We start from the raw sequence: 21,748 nt of genomic DNA on the forward strand, positions 1-21,748 counted from the left end.
TGACATTTCCAAAGGCATGAGATAAGGCACATTTTACAACACAAAATCTTATAAAATTTAATGACATAACACAACGTTAGGTTTTCTAACACATTATAGAGTGACATGTAATACTACTGCTAATATTACAGTAACTACTCTGTTACCATGAATGCAGCTGAGAGTCGACCCAGTGTTGTTTTGGTAGGAGCGCTCTAATCTCCCAGTACCACTGAACTACCCACTGTGAACTCAGCTTAAGGTACAGTCACAGCTGTATTACAGTAGTACAGGGTTACATGCAGATGTTTGGTCACAGCAGTGGAACATTCTTCTGCTACTAGTCAGAATAACGTTGTTGATATCTTTAATCATAATCCTGACTAAATGTTGGCATATCTGTGTGTGATTCTGGATGTCTTCCTGACTTCCGCTGAGGTTCTTACTTGTTCTGTTTGCGCAGCAGCACCCAGATGTGGTTGAACTCGGGCCTCTCTGTCGGCTCTTCGGCCCAGCAGCGCTGCATCAGCTGACCCAGCTCGGGACTGTGGCTCTGCGGGTCGACAGTGGGCCTCAGGCAGGGCCACTCCCCCAGAATCACCCGGTCCACGATCTCTGAAGGCACATTTCAACAGAGTCACTACATGGAGTTTGTCATTTTATTGTATCATCATCATCACTGCTTTAATAGAATCTGTTCATTTGTGTAATATTTTATGATTGTTCTAAATCCGGGTATCGTCTTGTTTTGTCTTATTCACATGTTTTACTGTGTGGACTGGGGAGGAGAAACTTCCTGTGAATGAATTCAACAGTCACTGAAGGACAAACTCCTTTTATTCTCAGATATTTCCAACAGACCGAAGGTTTCAGTGTTACATTTTTTTCTGATGATCTCACATTCTTAAAATACTCCACTACAAGACAGAGTTCAAAATCTTGTTCATAAATTATGTCAGAAACAAATCTATGGGGTCAAGAGATGATTAATGCAGAAGACATTCAGATTTTTAGTTTTGTTATAAATGAAGAATGATTCTTTGAATTAAATCATGTGAGAAGTTTAGAAAGAGAATTTGCAGAACCACTAAACGTCCAAAATGTAAATATTTAAATATGTACAGCAGCTACAGTGGAGACAAAACGACCACAGGGACAAAAAAACTAAACTAAATAAAACCAACAAGAAAAAGTCACAAAATGGCAAAAGTGATACAAAATGATCACAAAGAGCGAAACTCTATATGACACACCAAATTTATAAACGAGGTACCAAACTACAAAAATGAGACCCAGAACAATAAAAAAGTCACAAAGTAACAAAAATTAGACACAAAACAGCACAAAATAACAACAAGAAACAAAACAATAAAAGAGACACAAAATAACAAAAACTAGACACAATACAGCAAAAGTAAGAATAAAAAATAGACACAAAATAACAAAAACTAGACACAAAACAACCAAGAAATTGACACAAAATAACAAAAAAAGGAAACAAAACAATAAAAAGAGACACACAACAAAAAACTAGACACAAAACAACACAAATAAGAAAAAACAAAAAAAGACACAAAATAACAAAAACTAGACAAAACAACAAACAAAGAAACTTTTTCATGTCTGCTGATGCTCTCAGTGATTTCAGCTGGATTTAAATGAATAAAAGACCAGAAACACATCAGTATCTGTCATCAAGGAAAGCTGAGTGATCAAAGCTTCAACAAAAAGTACTCCAACAAGAAATGCTCCTCTTTTCTCTGACTTTCACTCGTCATCATGGCTTTGACTAAATCACTCATCCATCCATCCCTCGCTTTCTTTCTTCCTCTTGTTTCCTGATCCTGATGAAAGGAAATCGTACGTACAGATACAGAAATATCCTGATTCTCTGTGTGAAGAAATCAATGGCAGGAAATCAAGACTACTAGCAGCACAAACACGTTAGAGATTCGACTTGATCTGTCTTTTTAACTTGCTGAAGGTCTTTGTTTGTAGAAGAAAATGCAGAAAAACTGCTTTTAATCAGAACAAACAGAGCTCTTCTTTCTAAAAGCCTTTTGGAGTTTAATGCTGACTTTAACTGGAGCTAGAGGCCAGAAAAATAAAATGAAAGATGCTAAATGTCCTGATGATTTTAGTGCAAACAAATAAATCCTTTCAGCTTGTCATTTAATCCTTCAAAACTGCTACGTTTTTCCTCCAGAATCAGTTTTCTCTGCAGTGAATGTTCAGGCTGCAGAAGCATCAACATAAAACTTAGATAAAGCTTCCTGCTGGTTTCTGTTAATTCTGTCCTACAGCTCAGCTGGAAACTGGCTGCTACTGGAGGGTTCTTTTTTTTTTATAATTCTAAACTCTTCACTTAAAGCTTATTGATTTAGTTTTTTTTTAACTGATTTTCACACACAATTACAAAAGTCATGTCCTGAAGGAAGTACAATCACTGTACACTAGTATATTTAATTGATGTTTAATGTTAAAAAAACTTAACTTTTGTTAACAAAATAGGAAACAAAACAATAAAAATAAGACAAATGACAAAAACTAGACAAAAAACAACAAAAATGAGAAACAAAACAATAAAAACTTTGACAAATAAAAAGTAGACATAAAATCGCACAACAAAAATAAGAAAACAATTAAAAAAAAGACACACAATAACAAAAAGTAGACACAAAATAGCAGAAACATAATTAAACATTTATGACTATAGTTACAATAATAAACTGTTAATTGTAGATGTTTGTAAATATAGTATACTGTATATGACAGATCTGTGATGTAAAAACAACTTTTGCAAGTATAAAATTATTGAATTTACCTTTGAAATAATAAATTGTCAATTTCAGATCATGTCAAGTGCAATTTTTTATGTCTAGCTTAAATAAAAATCTTGTATATGTAAAAGATTTTGTTTTACATTACAAATATAAATTCACAAGACTTCTTAAAAAAATGTATTGTTATTTTCAGGTGTTTTTAAAATGCAGGGAAATAAATCTATAAAATAAAATGTAAACTTTATATAAAATTTTGGATTTTTTCAAACCTATAATAACATAGTTTTTTATGTTATGATTTTTAGGATCACATAGCTGCTTATCAGGTGTATCATAAAAGTCAAGTTTCCACTGGATGTTTTTTTCCACTCCTTTCAATGCTTTAATCCTGGGTTTGATGTGTCCTACCTTTGGGACTCAGCGGTTCTCCCTCCAGGTAGAAGACTCCTCGTCGCAGCGCCACCTCCTGGAGGATGATGCCGAAGCTGTAGACATCTCCTTTCTGGGTTCCCTGAGAAGGAGGAGACTCCAAGCGGAGCAGCTCTGGAGCCATCCACAACCTCTCTGCAGGAGATCAGAACCACAGACATGTAATAATACTTCACAGTTTACAGCTTTGGCTTAATTCATATGTATCTGAAAGACAGTTCTCATCTCTTTGGTGTGAATGCTGATGCTGACGCTTTCACTGAGCTCCAGAACAAGACAGTTGTGATTGGTTTAAAAAAAATTCAGACAAGCCAGATCATTTTCCCCCCTAGAACAGAAGGATAGTGTGGTGCAGCAGACCAATCCATACAGCAGAATCTGGTTATGAAAGACTGTAAAAACTCATGAGCTCATGAGTTTACCAAACCAGTCCACACCCAGTCTAAAACAATTCCTAAACCCTGTTTAAAAGCTACATCTCACTTGTAGATATGAACTCTGTCCAAATTTCATTAAGTGTCACAGAAGTCTTAGTCATGGTGCCCATTAGGGCTGCAGCTATCGGTTATTTTAGTAATCGAGTATTCTATCCATTATTCTGGCGATTAATTGAATAATTGGATTCTGCACTCGACGTGTGTTACAGTATCAAAAGTGAGCGCTGTGCAACAGAAATAACCATCCTGGACACGCATTCTGCTTCTACTGATATCAATTTGGCTGAGAGCAAAAGCTGTGTTTCCCTAGCCTAGCCACGCTAGACAACCCACGGCAACGAATTTAATTCTCGGGCAGGGTGGGTCTAGTTACCCTCCATAAGGCTCGAGGCTGGATGCTCCTAAAACTGGCCGGACCAATCACCATGAAGTGTAGAGTCAGAAGGCGGGCGTAACTAAGTGACGACAGAAACAACCGACGCACAATAAACAGTTATCTTTCGACTCGGCTTTGGCCACAGCCCTTAAAGATCTGAAGCTAAAATTAAACTTGAAAGATAAACAAAGGACGGCACTGAAGTGTTTCATTGAGAAGAAAGACATATTTGGACTTATGCCGACGGGATATGGCAAATCCTTAATATACCAGTTGGCTCCGCTGGTTGGGAAGCTAATGGGAATTAACCACAATCCGGCGCTCTAGGTACTACGTCAGCCTATTTGTTGCGCTGACTGGTTATATACCTACCCAATTGCTGCAGAGTGATTTGAAAGACAACCTTTTAGCCCGCCTCCCTCCCTGTCGAGAGTTCCTAGACCCTTGTGTCTTAAGAGCTGGGTCTAGCGCGGCTAGGCTAGTGTTTCCCCTCATTCCACTGGTAGATGAACTCAATTGGAAATGTAGTCCTATCTTTTTTTTCTTTTTTTGAGTCAAACGCCGGCACCGCATGCTGGAATTCCGGCATGGTCCCTGAATATTTACAGAAAACATACAGTGAAGGTACGTGTCCACTACATGCGTTTTTCCCGCATGTAAACGCACCGCATCTGAAAGTCGCACACATGGTGGGTGGTCACTAATGGGACACAACATTGTCACATTACAGCGCCTGAGCTTCAACGGGCTGCTACGTGGTCACATGACTTACAGCTCGATCGTCCAGCAGATGCACCGGATAAACACAGTGGCTCGGCTGCAAATTTTCTCTTTATTTCAAAAACTCTTCAGGGAAAAGTATTTCTGAAAGCATTTGAGGTGAGAAATAATCTGTGCAGTAGCTGATTCTATCCTTGTCCACGGACTGGTTGGGCACTCCTGCCATAAACAGACACAACAACACACGCTGGTTAAAATAGAACCTGGTTTGTATCGAATGAAATCTGGGTCTGGCCTCAGACCACGGTCCAGGGTCTAGCACGTAGTTGATGAAAAGAAGCCTCGATTCAGAGAATTTTGCCTCGAGGAATTTTAGTAATCGAATTACTCGAATTACTCGAGGAATCATTTCAGCCCTAATGCCCCTTACTAGCTAAACCCTCTCAATGCTTTCTGCTTGCCAACATGAACTGCATGTCGTCTGAGCAACCGCTTCTCTGGTTGCTACAGCATTAAACAGACTCAATCTGGTGGAACATCAGGTATCACAGCTCATTATGTTAAATGATCAGATCTGGATGTGTGTGTTTAAGGTGATAACAACTGAAAGCTGCGACTCACGTGCGTAGTAGGCATGAGCGTCGCTTCCCGAATCGCTCTCAGATCGGAAGCTGGACAGACCATAATCAGTGATCTTCAGGACGAAGCGGTTGTCGACAACACAATTCGATGACTTGAGTTTACCGTGAGAGAAGATGACACTGTTGTGGAGAAACACCATGCCCTGCAGACAGACAGACACACAGCTCAGGTACAACATAAACATCTGTTCCAAGAGTGTACAGGTATAACACACTAAGACAGAACAACTGGTAATAACAGGTATAAGATGTGCCACATGAGGCGGAACCGTACCTTCACAATGTCGCTGATGAGAGAATATTTAAACATCCAGTCCAGAGTGATGCTGTCATTCTCCAGGATGTCCTGAAGACACAAGAATGTAATCAAGCGGGCAGACAGACAGGAACACAGACAGACAACCAGGTGTGTAGCTGCTGTTACCTGCAGGCTTCCTCGGGGGCAGTACTCTGTGATGATGCACATGTTGGGAGGGTCGATGCACGCTCCAATAAACCTGGTCAGGTGTTCGTTTTGAACGTCTCTCATCTGCAAACAAAAACATTAAGATAAGTCACTCACATGCTGGAGGACTGGAAGTCTTATTAAAAAAAAAAAATGGAAAGCTCCAAGAACCTAGAAAATCTAGAAAACATGGAGACCTGGAAGATATGGAAAACAAAAAAAATGCCTGGAAAACATGAAGAAAATAGTAAACAAAACCTTGGCAAAAATCTGGATAAAGCCTTGAAAAAAACAAACTTTTGAGTGTTCTGACTTTTAACTGGTCAAAGTTGTGACCTTTACCAACACTGCTCACCATTTGAATCATTTCAAATAATGGGTTTCAAATTACAGCCCTCAAGACTCTGAGCTTGTAAAATTATGTTCACAAACAGAGTCTTTGTTTGCATAGACTCTGTATTATATATGTGTATTGTATTTTCAGCTACAGACTTTGAGAATAATTCATGAATATCACCTTGCAAGGTTGAAATCTTACGGAACCTAAAGTGTAAAATACTCACGTGTTTGAGTTCAAACAGCACCATTCTGTTGAGCTCGATGCGCTTTCTGTCGCTGTATTTAATGGCTATGATGTTTCCCTGAAACAAAACAACAAAAACACATAAAAGAAACTTGCGTCTATAAGAACATACAAAGCTTCTAAATTAAAAAATGTGTTCATGTTTATCTTGATTTCTGTTTTCATCATGATTGTACTTCAAATATGCATGTGTGAGTAACTGAGCAGCAGCATGTCAGAACAAAAATGGAAACCAGTCCAAAATTAGAGCAAAATCAAGTATCTAACCAGCCAAAAAGTAAAACGAGTCTTAAACATTTACAAAACCAAGTATAAAACTAGTCCTAAACTGGTATAAAACCAAGTTTAAAACTAGCCCTAAACTAATTAAAACAAGTACATAACTAGTCCAGTCATAAACCAGTATAGAACCAGTAGAAAACTGTCATCAAACAATTCAAGACCAGCATAAAACCAAGACCAAACAAGAATTAAAACTCAAATATAAAACCACTCCTAAACCAGTACAAAACTTGCCGTAAACCAAGTAATAGACCAAACAGACCTAGTATAAAATTAATCTAACACCAGTCCAAAACTAGCGCAAAATCAAGTTTAAGACCCATCAGACAAAACCAGCATAAAAACGAGGTCAAACTAAGTTCAGATTCACTTTATTTTTGTCTTTTTATTCTTTTTTTAATGCAGCTTTCTTTTACTTTTCTATTGTTTTTGTCTTATTATGAGCTTCTCGGTTTTCTTTGAAGCACTTTGAGCTACACTGAGCTGTATAAAAGATGATATACAACTAGTGAAAAGTTTTATTGACTGAATCATATGTTTGTTGGAATCACTGCAGTGTTAGAGAATGAATGAGAGTCCTAAACCTTTATAAACCACAGCAGTGTTTAACAGCAGCTACACCCAGACGTTTGTGGTATAATGGCAGTAAAGGTGTATCTGAACAACTAAAGAGTTTTATGATCGATTAAACATTCCTGCTGCATTTAACTGCCAAGAAAGCTGTCTTTTGTTCTGCATGTTTGAATTTGAATGAGTTGAATGAATTACTTTCTGACTAAACCTTTTCCTTAACTTTAACTCGGTGTAAATGCATCTTTAACTCAGACTGGAGGGGTCTTTGGATCAAACTAGGACAAAACTGAGCGTTTCTATCGACTACAGAGAGATAAAAAGTTCTGAGAGGACGTGGGAGAAAACATCTAGAATTCACATCTAGAGAACTCACCTTGTAGTATCCCGTCTTTGCAAACACCTGCAGGTTTCCATCTCCGGTCATCAGGGATCCGTAGTTCGACCCTCTCTGAAGACAGAGAGTGATTTCAGTTAGAACGGTTTTGTTCCAAAAACATTCTGCCAATGTTGTGCAAAGTTCTACTAACATTTTCAGTGGGAAGTTTTTTTTTCAGCTCCCAGAATGTTCTTCTCAAAGGTATGATAACAAAAGGTGTTCAGAAGGATGCTATTTCAATAACATCATCAGAACATTACAGGCAGAATGTTCCACCTTCATTAAGACCTCACAGTACAAGAACGTATTATAAAAAAAATCCTGAGGCTTTAATAACATCTGGAAAACGTCTTTTAATGTTGGTTTGATAATGTTTTACTTTTGTTATCGTGGAACATTGTGAGAATGTTTTATATGAGAACATTTTATAATGTGTGCTATTGACAAAAAGGCAAAATGTTCCACCTTTAAGACGTCACATTACCAGAACGTTTTATAAAACATTCTGCATAAAAAACACTCAGAATGTTCCACCTTTCTTAACATATCGCAGGAAAACAACATCCAAACAAATTGATAACATCTGGAAAACACTTTTTCAATGTTTTTTGCCTTCTTCCTTTGTGATCATGAAGCATCATCTTTGTTCCTCACATTTTCTAAATGTTGACACTAGAGGAATATTACTGATTATTAGAAAACATTCAAAAACTTGCTTTTTTGTTTTTGTTAATACTTGAGCTAACATCCAAAATTAGCTGCTGTGGGAACATTCAATGGTAGCTGGATTTCTATAATGACAACAAGAGAAGGATGTTCTCAATGCAACAACTGGAAAACATGAGGACATTATAAGGCCTCAGATGACAGACTGTTCTTTATTAAAGGTTCCTCTAATGTGACAGATAAACAAAAGTGGAATTATGTCAGTCATGTTCTGAGTAGGTTCTGGGGATGTTGTTAATGGAACACATTACAGAATTTATACATTCCCACAATGTTACATGATCTCAGTGCAACATTCAGTTTTGAAAACATTAGGGCCTAACAAAATTGTAAATGGAGAGCTGTTGAGTTTACACTGCACCGGACTGCACAGTGTTCCTAACAAAGTGCTGTGTGTGTCTGTTTGTGCGTCTCTTTGTGCGTTCCTACCAGTGACAGTGTGATTCTGCTGCCGCTGCGCAGCACTTTGCCCATGTTGCTCATCTGGATGTCGTCCCATGAAATCCTCCAGAGCTGAGCAACCAGCTCCTTCTCCAGCTTCATCCTCCTGCAGGACACAACCAGTCAGCACAATAATTCACAAAACCAGTCAACAAAAATCAGTCACAAAACCAGTCAACACAATCAGTCACAGCTTGGAGAGTAAAGAAACTTAAGGGACTCTGTTTCATGTCTGACTTCCATGTGTTGTTGTTGTTAAGTGACATGGTTTGGAAAGGTAAGGCTCTTCAAACCAAGTCCAAAAAATAACACTCAGTAATAAAACCATTTCAAACCAGTCTAAAACTATTGCACAACAAAGTAGACACTGAGTCCAAAACTAGTCTAAGTATAGAATCAGCCCTAAATCAAGACCAAAACCCAAGTACAAACCAAAAACACAATGAAATCATCTTAAAACAAAGTCAAAAAATCTATTCAACTTTAAGTATAAAACCAGTCCAACACTAAATGTAAAACCAGTCCTATACCAAAGTCCAAAAACAGTCTAATTCCAGTGTAAAACCAATGAAAAGACAGAAGACACTGGGACAGACTGAAGTTCTCGAAGATGCGCCTGTGCAGATGTACTCAAGTATAAAACCAGTACAAGACTAAAACCAAATTCCAACCAAGTTCATAGACACTTTGACATTATTCTTTAACAAAGCCCAACAAGATAAAGTAATCTAGAAAAAAAAATGTTCAAAATTTAGTATAAAACCAGCCATTAACTTTCCTAAACCAGTTAAAATCTGTTCCTAACCAAAGATCAAAGCTAAGTTTAAACCAAATCCATAAAACAATCCAAAATTGAGAGTAAAACTGGTCCAACAACCAGACCAAAGATAGAGCAAAACCACGTATATGACCAGTCCAAAATCAACATAAAAGAACAGCTAAAAACTAAGAAACAATAAGTTTGAACCAAGTCCAAAAACAGGTAAAAGAAAAACAGCCCCAAACCAGGTCCTAGCCCTAAGCATCATGATTCTGTCTTTACTGATGTCTCTCTATAAACCCGATTCTACATTTGGATGGATGTCAATGATAATTTAACGGTTCTGTGATGAACTCCGCATGGTTTTCTAACATCACATCACCGAGTTCCTTCTGACTTTGTACCAACAACAGCTCCTCTCACCTGTAGATGAAGACGGTGACGGTCAGAGTCATGATGATGATGAAGAAGACCACGATGGAGACCATCTGGTGGATGGTGATGGTTTCTGTCAGGCAGAAGGAAGCTATGAGAAAGAGTCTGCAGCCAACAAACAGCTGGATTTTTGTCCTGATCAGAAAACACTGATGTAATAAGGTCAGATATTGTAATGGAGTATTTTACTCCTGATGTTTACTTGTAGTGTCTACTTGAAGTATTTAGTTCTGGCGGTGTGATGAGTATTTAGTTCTTATACTGTAGTAGAGTATTATAGTTCTTCAGTTGTAACAGAATATTTTTACTCCAAGTGCTCTATAGAGTGTCACAGTTCTGGTGTTGTAATGGAGTATTTTTTCCTTCTGGTGTTGTAATGGAGTATTTCAGTTCTGTGACAACAATGGATTGTTTATTTCCAGTGTTAAATTGGAGTTTTTGAACTTCTGGAGTATTTTGTTGTGTTGTAGTGAAGAATTTTACTGCAGATGCTGTAATGGAGTATTTTAACTCCAGGTGCAGTAATGGAGTATTTTTATTCTTGGTGCAGTAATGGAGTATTTTTATTCTTGGTGCAGTAATGGAGTATTTTTATTCCAGGTGCGGATATAGAATATTGTTACTCCTGGTGCAGTAGTGGAGTATTTTCACTCCAACTGCAATGATGAGTGTTGTCATTCCTGGTGCAGTAATGAAGTATTTTTACTAAAGTTCCAATAATGGAGTATTTTTACTCCTGGTGCAGTAGTGAGTATTTTATTCCAGGTGCGGATATAGAATATTGTTACTCCTGGTGCAGTAATGGAGTATTTTTACTCCTGGTGCAGTAATGGAGTACTGTAGTTACACTGACTTGCGAGGCAGATCGGGTTGTCGTTCTTGAAGCCACAGACGGGGACGTCAGGTGGACGGACTCCGCCCAACCAGTGCAGAGATGTTCCAGGTACAGAAGTCAGGTGCTCCTCAGAGCTGTTGTACAGCAGGACCATCTGCAGACACACAGCAGACACACAACAGACACACAACAGACACGCAGCAGACACGCAGCAGGCACGCAGCAGGCACGCAGCAGACACACAGCAGACACACAGCAGACACACAGCAGACACACAGCCCTGCAGGTTGGTTCAAACCATCTTCACAGTTTATGATTCCGACCACTGGCACATAGACATTTGAGGCTGAAGAAAGATAAAAGCCTGAAACGTTCCCAGGTTATTTCTCATCATGTCATTAATTCAGAGTCTGTCACAATGGACAAGTAGATCAGATCATCTAAAAAAAACATAAAGCCGTCATGGAAAATCCTATCCTTGAGCACACATTCTTTATATTTATTTATTTACACCCATCTATGTATCTATTGCTACATTCAAGTATTTTGGTACATATTTATTGTGTCTGTGCGTCTCTTAGTGTGTCTCTGTATGTGGTTGTGTGTGCAATTGTGTGGGTGTATATGTGTGGTTGTGTACCTGGAAGGCGCTGCTGTTTGTGTCCATGTCCCACAGAGCGAAGTCTGTCTCTCTGTCTCCATTCTCATCCAGGTGCAGCAGCCCAGTTACACCTGAGAACACACAGGTGAAGCTACATGTTACACTTCAGTAAAAAATGAATGCAGAGTGAGAAAAAAATGAGAGCACAGTGAAGAGAAACTAGACCATAGTGAAGAAAAATTAGTTCACAGTGAAGCAAAATGAGCTTACAGTGAGACAAAATTAGTCGAAAAAGAAGAAAAATTTGCCTACAGCGAGACAAAATGAGTCCATAATGACGAAAAATGAGCTTACAGTGAAGAAAAATTAGTCCATAGTGAAGAAAAAAGAGCCTACAGTGAAGAAAAAATGAGCCCAGTGAAGAAAAATCAACCTACAGTGAAGAAAAATCAGCCTACAGTAAGATGAAATGAGTCTACAATGAAGCAAAATGAGTCTACGGTGAGACAAAAATGGTTATTCATTCCTTTACAATGTGTGACTGTAAAATTACAATTATAAGTTGTTGTTTTTTTACATTATACAGACATTTGCTGTTACTGTCACAGTTTTTACGGCATTCCACTGGTTTTAAAGTGTGTTTTCTGACACTCTTGCTGTCAGATTTCTACGGGATGTCTTTTATTTACAGTGCATACCAGGAAGTGAGCGTTTTCCTAAAAGCTGTGAGGTGATGGAGGCAGGGGCTGCTCTGTGGGGGGAAAACATTAACCTAAATAAATAAATAAATAAGGCGGCCATCAGAGGTTAATTGCAGGTGATTAGCGGTAGCATCCATTAGCGGAGGGGAGTCTGAGAGCCTATTAGCAGACAGACGAGACGCCTCTATGGCAACAGAGCAATTAGACCTGAACAGAGAGCAGGCTGTGATTGGCTGGAGGATTTTCACACATGTAGGAAACTAAAATACGAGGAAGCCATTAATTCTGTCCTCTGTGACAATAAATAAAAACAACTTCACTGTTTACATCACAGGCTGCTCTGGAACTGAGTTTATAAATGACAGAAAAAAGAACATCTTTTGACCAAAAACAACTGATCTTATCCCAATAATTATATAATAATATCCCAATAATATCCCAATAAAGCTCTCAGTCTGATTATTTCAGGTTCTCAGCTCCTCATGCAGGGATACTCTAGAATCAGGAGAGATAAAGGAACACTGGAGATATTTACAGAACTCTTAAGACATTTAAAGAGATATTGGGAACATAAAACAACTTTGTAGATATCTAAGAAACTCTGATGATACCCAAGGTATTTACAGAATTCAAGAGGTATTTAATGAATGCTGGGATGCTGAATTTTCTGAGTTTGAGTTGTTTTCTTAAAGTTTAGAGAATTAATTTGGAGTATTTCTGAGCAGATGTTGAGTCATTATGGACATTTCAAGTGATTTTGGACATAAACCGTCATTTATGATATATTTTGAGTCATTTAAGATGTGTAATTAGGGACAAGTTTTTCAAATTCTGGACAAATTTCTCAACATTTTTGGACCATTTTCTAATTGTTTTGGACAAATGTTAGTTTGGAGATATTGTGAGTCATTCTGAACATTCTTTGGCCAATTTATTTGTCATTTTTTTATTTTTCTGAAAAACTTTGTATCATTTAGAACAATGATAGCTTCGTTTTGTTCAGTTTTTTAAAATGTAATTATGAACAGATTCAGAGTCAGGAAAGACATTTTTAATAGCTTTGAACACATTTGTTGAAATGCTTTGTAATTTTCGACAATTTAAATAAGAACCATTTGAATGTCATTGTTGGACAACTTTTCAAGTCACCTCGGACATGTTTTAATAATTCTGGACGATTCCTAATCAAAATCAACATCTAGAAATCCTCACAAAGAGACTGAGCTCATTTTTACCCCATGTTTGGAGAAGAAATCTACCAGTTTGGCTCATTAAATAGCCTTTTGCTCTTTTGGCTCTGTAACTGCTCATTTCCGTCTCTGTTGAATCTGGCATCATGAAATGAAATCCTGCTCATTTTCTCAATGAATAGGGATTTCATTTAAATCCAAAATCCTGACCTTTTACTCCTCTGTCTCTCCTGCTGCTCTGTACCCTCATTCTTATTCTACGTCTCCTGCTGCGAGCAGCTCGTTCATCCGTACTGCTGCTAAATAGAAGATTACAGTGTAGCTCAGGGAGAGACAGGAGGAGAGGAGGTTGGTTTCATCAGAGATAATATCAGGACCGACAGGACAGGCGAGGAGGCAGGTCGACTGTAAGAGGCAGGAGCAGCAGATCAGATTACAGCTTCCTCTCGGCTGCTCCATTAACTAATGCACGGCCACTTCTCAGCACGTCTAAAGGATCTAAGGCAGGTTTTAATGCAGCAGCTCACAGAAGAAACTGTTCACAGCCTCAAAGGACTGAGCGGTGTGTCGCTGTGATCATCAAGACACTTTCTAAGGACTGAAACCACTCAAACACTCACTGCAAAGAGCGGGCCGTCTCATTCGACAGCAGGCTAATGAAGAATATGGATTTTTTAAAAGTGTTTATTAGATTGGAAATGTACCCAAAATAACAATAAGTCCACAATTTCTTAAAATGTATCCAAAATACCTGGAAATTACAGGCAAGTCAGCTGTCTAACACGCTGATGGAAAATAAGGTTCAAATATGTCCAAAATGACAAAAAGGGGCCAAATTAAATCAATTTGATGCAAAATGACTACAAGCAGAAGTTAGCAGATCTTTTACATGCACAGAAAATCAACTGTATACTCCAGTGAGGGAAAGAGCGAACCAAAAAGAAGATTATAGATTTTTTAATTTTTTTTTAAAATGATTACCTAAAATCAGTCCAAAACAGATTTCCCCAGAATTACTTGAAATTGTCCAAGACGACAAATCAGAGTCTAAAATAACTTAGAATTTGAGTATAATAACTGAAAATTTGTCAAAAAAGTTGTGAATGATTTAAATTGTGTTAAAAATGATTCAAAACATCCAGAACTACTTAGAATTTGTCTGAAATGGCTCAACAATTATCCAGTATAACATGAAAATTGTCAAGAATTACAAAAACAAATAGTCTAAATCAACAATGTCCAGTCTGTGACGAGAAACCTGTCCAGAATTAATAAGAAATTGAAGGTACCAAAAAGTGTTTGTGTGCAAAATGTGTTTTTTTTAATGAGTTTTTTGTATCTATTGACCATGCTGACTTTCTCCACCTCTGAGAACACTGGTCTGAAAGGACTAGACATGCAAGTAAAATGAGAAAAAGTTCACAATTATTTAAAATCTGTCCAAAATAGACTCAAAACTTCTAGAGAAACACTAATTGTACAAAATACCAAAAGAACAAAGTTACTTAGAATTTGTCTAAAATTATTTCAAGTGTGCCCAAAGTGCAGCATGATTTAAAGTGTTTAAAATGACTAGAAATCTGTTAAATATCATTTAAAAGTTGTGTAAATTGATTTGAAATTTGTTGGAAATCCCCAACCAAAAGGAATAATATAGATTCATTCTGGCTTTGTATTCTCCACTTCTGAATTTTTTTGAAACTGTAATCAGAATGAGAAAAACGATATTCTAAATGACTTCAAAATTGCCAGAAATGAAAAAAGTTCAGCTGTTTAAAATTTGTCCACAATGATTTGAGAATTTTCGAGAATGACAAATAAAAAGTCTGTAATGATGAGAAGTTTCTCCACAATGATTGTATAAGCAAAACAAAGCAGTAATATAACACACTGAAGGAAAGAAGGAACCAAATAATTATATATATTCTTAAACGTGTCTCGACAGGTCTTTCAAACAAACTACTCTCCACATAGTCCAAAAATTGGCCCAAATGGAAAAAGAAGGTCCTTAGTGACTCAAAACTTTGTCCAAAATGGCAAACAAAAAGCCTCAAATGTCTTAAAATTTGTCCTAAATCACTAAAAATGTTACTTTTTATATCTCTTGCAGGCAGAAAAGCAGCTGTAGAACACAGAGTGAAAGAAGGAACCAAATAAAAGAACAGAGATTATTTAAGAGAAAAAACTAACAAAAAGTTTGCATGTTTTTGACTCAGAGTGCAGTCCTGTCTTACAATTTTAGAGAAAGTCAGGTTTCTGTTTTCCTGCTGACAGTCAAACACTCCACAGTAAAAACCCTGACAGCTGTTTGTTTGTGAAACATCTGCTGGATCTGACAGCTGGTTCAGGTGTGAAACCTGTTGCCTGGTAACAGCATCACTTCGCTCTTGTTCACGCCTTTACATCACAGACTAGAGGAGGCCGACAAATCTCATTAGAGCCTCTCAGCTTCTCCATCATACAGCGTCAGAGCTGCATCGAAACAGCTTCATCACACAAACAGCATACGAGAGGAGAACACGAAGCTCAGGAGATGAGTGACACAAATCATCTCTGCTCCCAGAGATGATTCCAGCCACACAAATCCTCTGTGAGGCCACACCGACAGCCGGCAGATGTTTTCCCAATGGGGCAGAAATCTGGCAGTAAACAAACAACGGAGGTTTGAAAAAAAACAAACAAGAAGCGACAACATCCTCGACTGACGGAAAATTAATTACGATCCATTTGTTGTCATTTTGGACCGCTTTTAAAGTCATTTCACAATACAAAACGGAACTGAAAACACTGCAAAACACAGACCAGAAACGTCACAAAATGGCAACAGAAACGACACAAAACAATGACCGAAAAACATACAAAACAGCAACTGAAAGCAACTCAAAACAGTGACAGAAAATTAAGTAAAACAAGGGACAAAAATTAAACAAAACAGCAAAAAGACACAACACAGTGACCGAAAACAACATAAAACAACAAAAACAACACAAAATAATGACAAAACGATGACAAAATGACACATTACAGCCAACAACAGTGACTGAAAATGGTGCATAACAATGACAGAAAAAGACCCAAACAACAGTGACAAAAAATGAAATAAAACAGAGACAAAAAAGATACAAAACAGCCACTGTAGACACCACACAAAAAGACACGACAGACAACAGCAACTGAAAGCAACACAGTACGGAAAATGCCTAAAATAAGTCTCATGACCCCTTATTTGACATGTTGATGATGTTTTAAACTACCTGCTGGTTTACAGAAGTCCAGATCACAGTTTTATTTGCTAAAAACCAGCGGAACCTAATAAATAATGAGTCATCGATAGAGGAAAGATTCATCAGCTGGAGCCTTTTCTGTGTTTTAGCTAGAAACGGGTCATCGGTGATTATCAGCTCAGAACAGAGCTGCCATCCTGCTGCCTCCCTAACAGCTGCTGTACAGACATGATGCTGACGGAGGCAGTGATGGATGTGGACAGCAGAGCAGAGAATCAGGCAGAGATGGGAGGCTGACAGAGGAGGCCAGCAGGGTGGAGGAACAACAAGGACGAGAGGTCCAGCTGAAATGCCGGTGGAAACAAATCACTGTTTTCACTCGATTAGATTTCCAGGCTATTTTAAGGACCTTACAGCAGGACCAGACAGCGAAACAAGACCGAAGAGGAGAGATCAGGTCACAAGGCAGAGAGAAAATGGAAAATGAAGGACATTAATGGAGTCTGTCTAATTATAAACAATAGTAAAAACAATACACTCTATTTATAATACACTATAGAATGGCTAAAGATTCTTATGCTTTTTATACAGTGTTATAATATCAAGTAGGTAGGGTGGACAACACAAAACAGCAACAGAAAACAACACGAATAAAAATGACACATAACAGAAACTGAAATCTGATAATGACAAAAAAAGCGGCAGAAGAGAATGACTAAAAACAACCCAAAACAGTAACAAAATAAACAACAAAAATAGAAAACAGCAACAGAAAATGACACAAAACAGAGACGAAAAATGACAGGAAAAAACTAGACACTACACTTAACACTGACTGAAAATCACACAAAAGGGTGACAAAATGACAGAAAACAGCAACTTAACAAATAGAAAATGGACACAGAAAACAACACAAAACAGCGACTGAAAGCGATGCAACATGTTAACAAAAGATGTCACAAAAGTGACTGAAAATGAGGCACAAAAATGAAAAAATAACAGAAACAGTGACTTAAGATGGAAAATGGTAGCAGAATGATGACATAAAACTGACTAGAAATAACCCAAAACACTAACAAAATGACAGAACTACGAATTAACAAAAATAGAAAACGGCGACAGAAAATGACAGAAAACGACTGAACAAGAAAGAAAATGGTGACAGAAAACAACACAAAACAACTAAAAGCAATGCAACACATTGACCAAAAATGACACACAAAAGTGACTTAAAAGTTCTGAAAAGAGGACTGAAAATGACTCAAAACAGGACCTGAACACTACGTAAAACTGCGACTGACAGCTACTGAACAGAATAAGTCTCTCATCCCTCACTTGACTTTTATTTAACGTGGTGCAATGAAAAAGTTCTGATGCTGTTCATGAAGTGAAATTCTTTATATTCATCTATAGCTTGGTTCAAAGCGTCCGATCTCCTTCTCTATTTTCTATACAGTTAGTGCAAAACTAAATCAGTGCGTTCTTCTCCAAAACAAACAAAAGCAGTAATCCACTGTGTCCTCTGGGCAGCGTGAACACTAGATTAATTTACCAGAGCGTGGACCACAGCAACAGACAAATCTGCACTTTATTAGCGCTGTGTGAAGAAACACGTAAAACAAACTCTAGTGTTTCCCTGCAGCGCTCAAGTCTTTAACCTGAGGTCACACGGAGCGACGACATTAATGCAGGATGGATGAGTGGAAAAATAAAGAGCTGGGGGGGCAGTTTGAAGAGGGGAAGAAAGACGTGAAGAGCAGAACAAACACAGAGACCTGCAGTTTGTTCACTTTTTAACTAGCTTGACTTTGCACTGACTGTTTTTATATATCCAGAACATTATTACTGCAATAGCACATTTTAAGACTTCTCCTTTTGCATAATTTGCCATTTAGTGACAAAAACCTTTGAAATAAAGTGATGCACTTGCTAAAAAAACAAGCATTTTTAAGAAGCCTTTGCTCTTATTTTATCTGCAGAGCAACCAAAGTGAAAGCACAAGAAGCACCGTGATGTTTTTGTCCATTCTTGGTGGGAGCTGCATGACTCACTTGTTGAGGCATTTAAGATAAAAAGTGATGCAAGGCTGACCAGCAACACCAGAAACCAGTGGAGCTGTAGCTACAGAGGGAAAATTGCTTCCCTGCAGATAAAATTGCATGGCTATCCAGTCATTTTATTAATAAGTGATTGTTTCCACAATAAATATTTATGGAATTTGTAAAGACATGATCATAAAGAACATAAAAACATCACATTTTTACTTTAAATAAAAATGTATACAAGATATATCCCATGAACTTCAAAAGTCCCTCAATTATAGATTGACCCATATAAAAACTGCTGAGATTTGGGCCTACTTAGAGACCATAAAGTGCACTAACAGTTAACGCCATCGTTTCATCACTTTCCTCCTCCACTCTGGTGACCTCTGACCCTTCACAATAAAAGTGCAGCTCAGCTCTCGGTGCAGCAGAACAAACACCTGAACAGAAACAAACACCCAGAGAGAAGAGAGAAACCGATCGATCAGAGCGGAGAGTCCAGCCTGACGGGACGCTGCGTGTGTGTGTCTGTGTGTGTGTGTGTGTGTGTCGAGCCTCTGTTGTCGTCAGCAGGGCGGTTTGTGTGTTTTGGAGGAAACTGGTGGAGTTTCATGTCATTCATCAACTCGATCTACACGCTGAACTCACTCTGACGCACAAACACTTCCATCATCGGCACAATAACAACAGATGTCTGCACACACAACTTACCAGCAAACACGCAGCTACACTTTTCTACGTACACTTTCAGAAAGAAAACGCCTACACTGCTGTTTCCTGTCATTACTTACTGTGATCTTTGGGAGTAGTTTTACATCTTTTCATTGCAGTTTTCATATTTTTGTGCTAGATTGCACATATTTGTAGTAGTGTATTTTTTGTGTTGTATTTTTGAGTCAAGTCATAGCTTTGCATCTTTTTGTGGTAGTTTTGTGTGATTTTTTGGGGGGTTGTTTGGCATCTTTTTTGCAGCCTGTGCAATGTGCAGTGGCTTACTAAAAGTCTTGGGCCAGTTTTTGTTGGACGACGATTCATCAACGATTCTTTAACCACCGACACTCTATGGTTTTACCAGGAGTGGGTCCAAAACGATCAACTCTGTTCTGATGGACAAAGCCTCATCAAATGTCCAAGTCATCATATTCATCAATAAAACAGACATTCCTTTAAGAAGAAGCTAATCAGTTTTCAAACTCGAAAATCAGGAGAACAGATGCACAGAATTCAGTCTGGAAAAAAATCCCCCACAAACAGCTCTGACAGTGTAAACAAATCAGAGTGAATCTGCAGAGTCTCCTGCTGACAGAACCATATGCCGCCCAACTGCACCTTATTACTGGACCTTTGAATGCAGCACATCATCAGGAAACAATTCCTGTGGCATCTTGTCCTGCAGCAAATGGAAACTAGCTTCCAGGGCAGCTGGAGGCAAAGAGCCCAGCTCATCTCTGATTTCTGCTGCTGCCACAAATAAGGCAAGTATTTTATTCATCTCCAGGATCCTGAAGAGAAACAGATCGGAACCATCTGCTGGGCCAAACCAAGCAAATAGAGGCCAACACACTCAAGCACCTTTTCCAGTGTCGGTGTTGTGAAATCTGCTCAAACATTTACCGTTCTAAACCCACACTCAGCTTCTAATTTGCTGCCTGGATCACAGACTCTGTATAAAAGATGGATGCAGCATCCAGGTCTGAAAGTGGAGCCAAAACTGAAGTGCTTCAAAACTGAATCCCAAAAGCTGCTGGCAGGGATGAAACATAACTTTCCAATATGACACAAAACTGTCAATTTTTGTTTGCTTCAAAGTGTGATAATAGGTATAAAAAATACAGAGATTTCAATTGAACAGCAGGCAGTGTTTCCACAGAACAGACAAGAGATGACACGGGAAGCTGGCAGGAAAATAAAACCTACCGGATGAAAAAAATAAATGCAGCACGGCCTTAAAAGAGTGCAGAGGAGCAATTGTTGGAAGATACATTCATCATTGTGAACATCTCTCTGTGGTAAAATAACAATAATGAGACACAAAACAACAGAAACAGGGAAGGAAATGAAAGAAAGGAGACGAAAATAAGCAAAAAGAGACAACCCTGTCTCAAGGACACATGATATGACAAAAAACAAGACACGAAATGACACAAAAAACAACAAAAATGTGACAATAGAAAACATTACACAAAATCACCAAGAAAACATACAAAAGAATCAAAACAAGATACAAAATGAGACATTTAACAAGATGCAAAATAACCAAAATGAGATACAAAATGACAAGGAGATTAAGAATGACAAAGACGAGACAAAATGGCCCTAAAGAGATGCAAAACAAAAACAAGATGCAAAGCAACAAAAATGTGGCACAAAATGACAGAAAACAGCACAAACAGACAAAACTGTTCCAATAAGACATAAACTGGCCAAAACAAGACTAAACAAAGAGAAAAACAAGACACAAAATAGCTGAAAGGAAGTAAAATTGTCTGAATAAATGAAAACCGTTGCTCAAAAAAATAACAGAAATATGCGTGTGTAAATGTTTCATTTGCCTTTGTGGACATGTACAATTTTCTTTTAGTAAGAAAGTTCACAACAAACTCCAGAACTGCTGATTTGATGCATCTTTCCCTGAAGTTTGAGCAGATCCATGACAGCGGGACTAACTGGAAGGCAGTGGATGGACAGAAGGACTGAGGTCTGCCTGTTTGCAGCTGAACTGTCCAGAAAACTTGTTAATTAAAAAAATATGTTTAATGAGGAGCAGATGAGGCTGAGCAGTCGGCTGTGTCATGTAAAAGAGACAGATTTTAATGTCTCTGGACAGCAGGAACATTCTGATCCAGCAGTCAGTCGAGTCTGTTTGTGCTTCACATTTCTACATTTTAATCACTCAGAAACTTCACCGACACGCCGGCCGGTGGATGTGAACCAGCGGGCTGCAAGCAGGAGGTCGCAGAGGAAGAAGATCGCTGAACCTCCGCCTCAAACAGGCCAAACACATCTTTCTGTTCATGTAACATGTGAAAGTAACAGAACCTCTGTGACATCGACTCGTCTTTCTTTGTGCTGATTTCATCTGCTTTGTGTTAGATGAATCACTCAGTGACGGAAGAAGTCTTAATGCAGCCGCTGCAGGTCAGAGTTCAGAACTGCAAAGAAAAGC

General features: G+C 38.2%; 2 protein-coding genes across 3 annotated transcripts in view; both read right to left on the bottom strand.

The window, feature by feature from the left end:
* Window positions 1–21,748, bottom strand: part of LOC110963916 (uncharacterized protein C14orf93) — a 161,174-nt gene that overhangs the window by 51,442 nt on the left and 87,984 nt on the right. The gene's annotated exons all lie outside the window — the stretch shown is intronic.
* The window catches only part of npr1b (natriuretic peptide receptor 1b), a 71,928-nt gene that overhangs the window by 5,664 nt on the left and 44,516 nt on the right, over window positions 1–21,748 (bottom strand). Inside the window, exons 6-16 of the mRNA XM_051956774.1 lie at window positions 11,462–11,553; window positions 10,840–10,975; window positions 9,975–10,059; window positions 8,780–8,897; window positions 7,622–7,696; window positions 6,374–6,451; window positions 5,790–5,894; window positions 5,640–5,711; window positions 5,346–5,508; window positions 3,171–3,326; window positions 426–594 (exon numbers count right to left, since the gene is read on the bottom strand). Coding sequence (XP_051812734.1) covers window positions 426–594; window positions 3,171–3,326; window positions 5,346–5,508; window positions 5,640–5,711; window positions 5,790–5,894; window positions 6,374–6,451; window positions 7,622–7,696; window positions 8,780–8,897; window positions 9,975–10,059; window positions 10,840–10,975; window positions 11,462–11,553 — 1,249 coding nt within the window. The remainder of the gene's footprint in view (window positions 1–425; window positions 595–3,170; window positions 3,327–5,345; window positions 5,509–5,639; window positions 5,712–5,789; window positions 5,895–6,373; window positions 6,452–7,621; window positions 7,697–8,779; window positions 8,898–9,974; window positions 10,060–10,839; window positions 10,976–11,461; window positions 11,554–21,748) is intronic.

Source organism: Acanthochromis polyacanthus, chromosome 12, assembly GCF_021347895.1.
Source record: "Acanthochromis polyacanthus isolate Apoly-LR-REF ecotype Palm Island chromosome 12, KAUST_Apoly_ChrSc, whole genome shotgun sequence".
NCBI lineage: Eukaryota > Metazoa > Chordata > Actinopteri > Pomacentridae > Acanthochromis > Acanthochromis polyacanthus.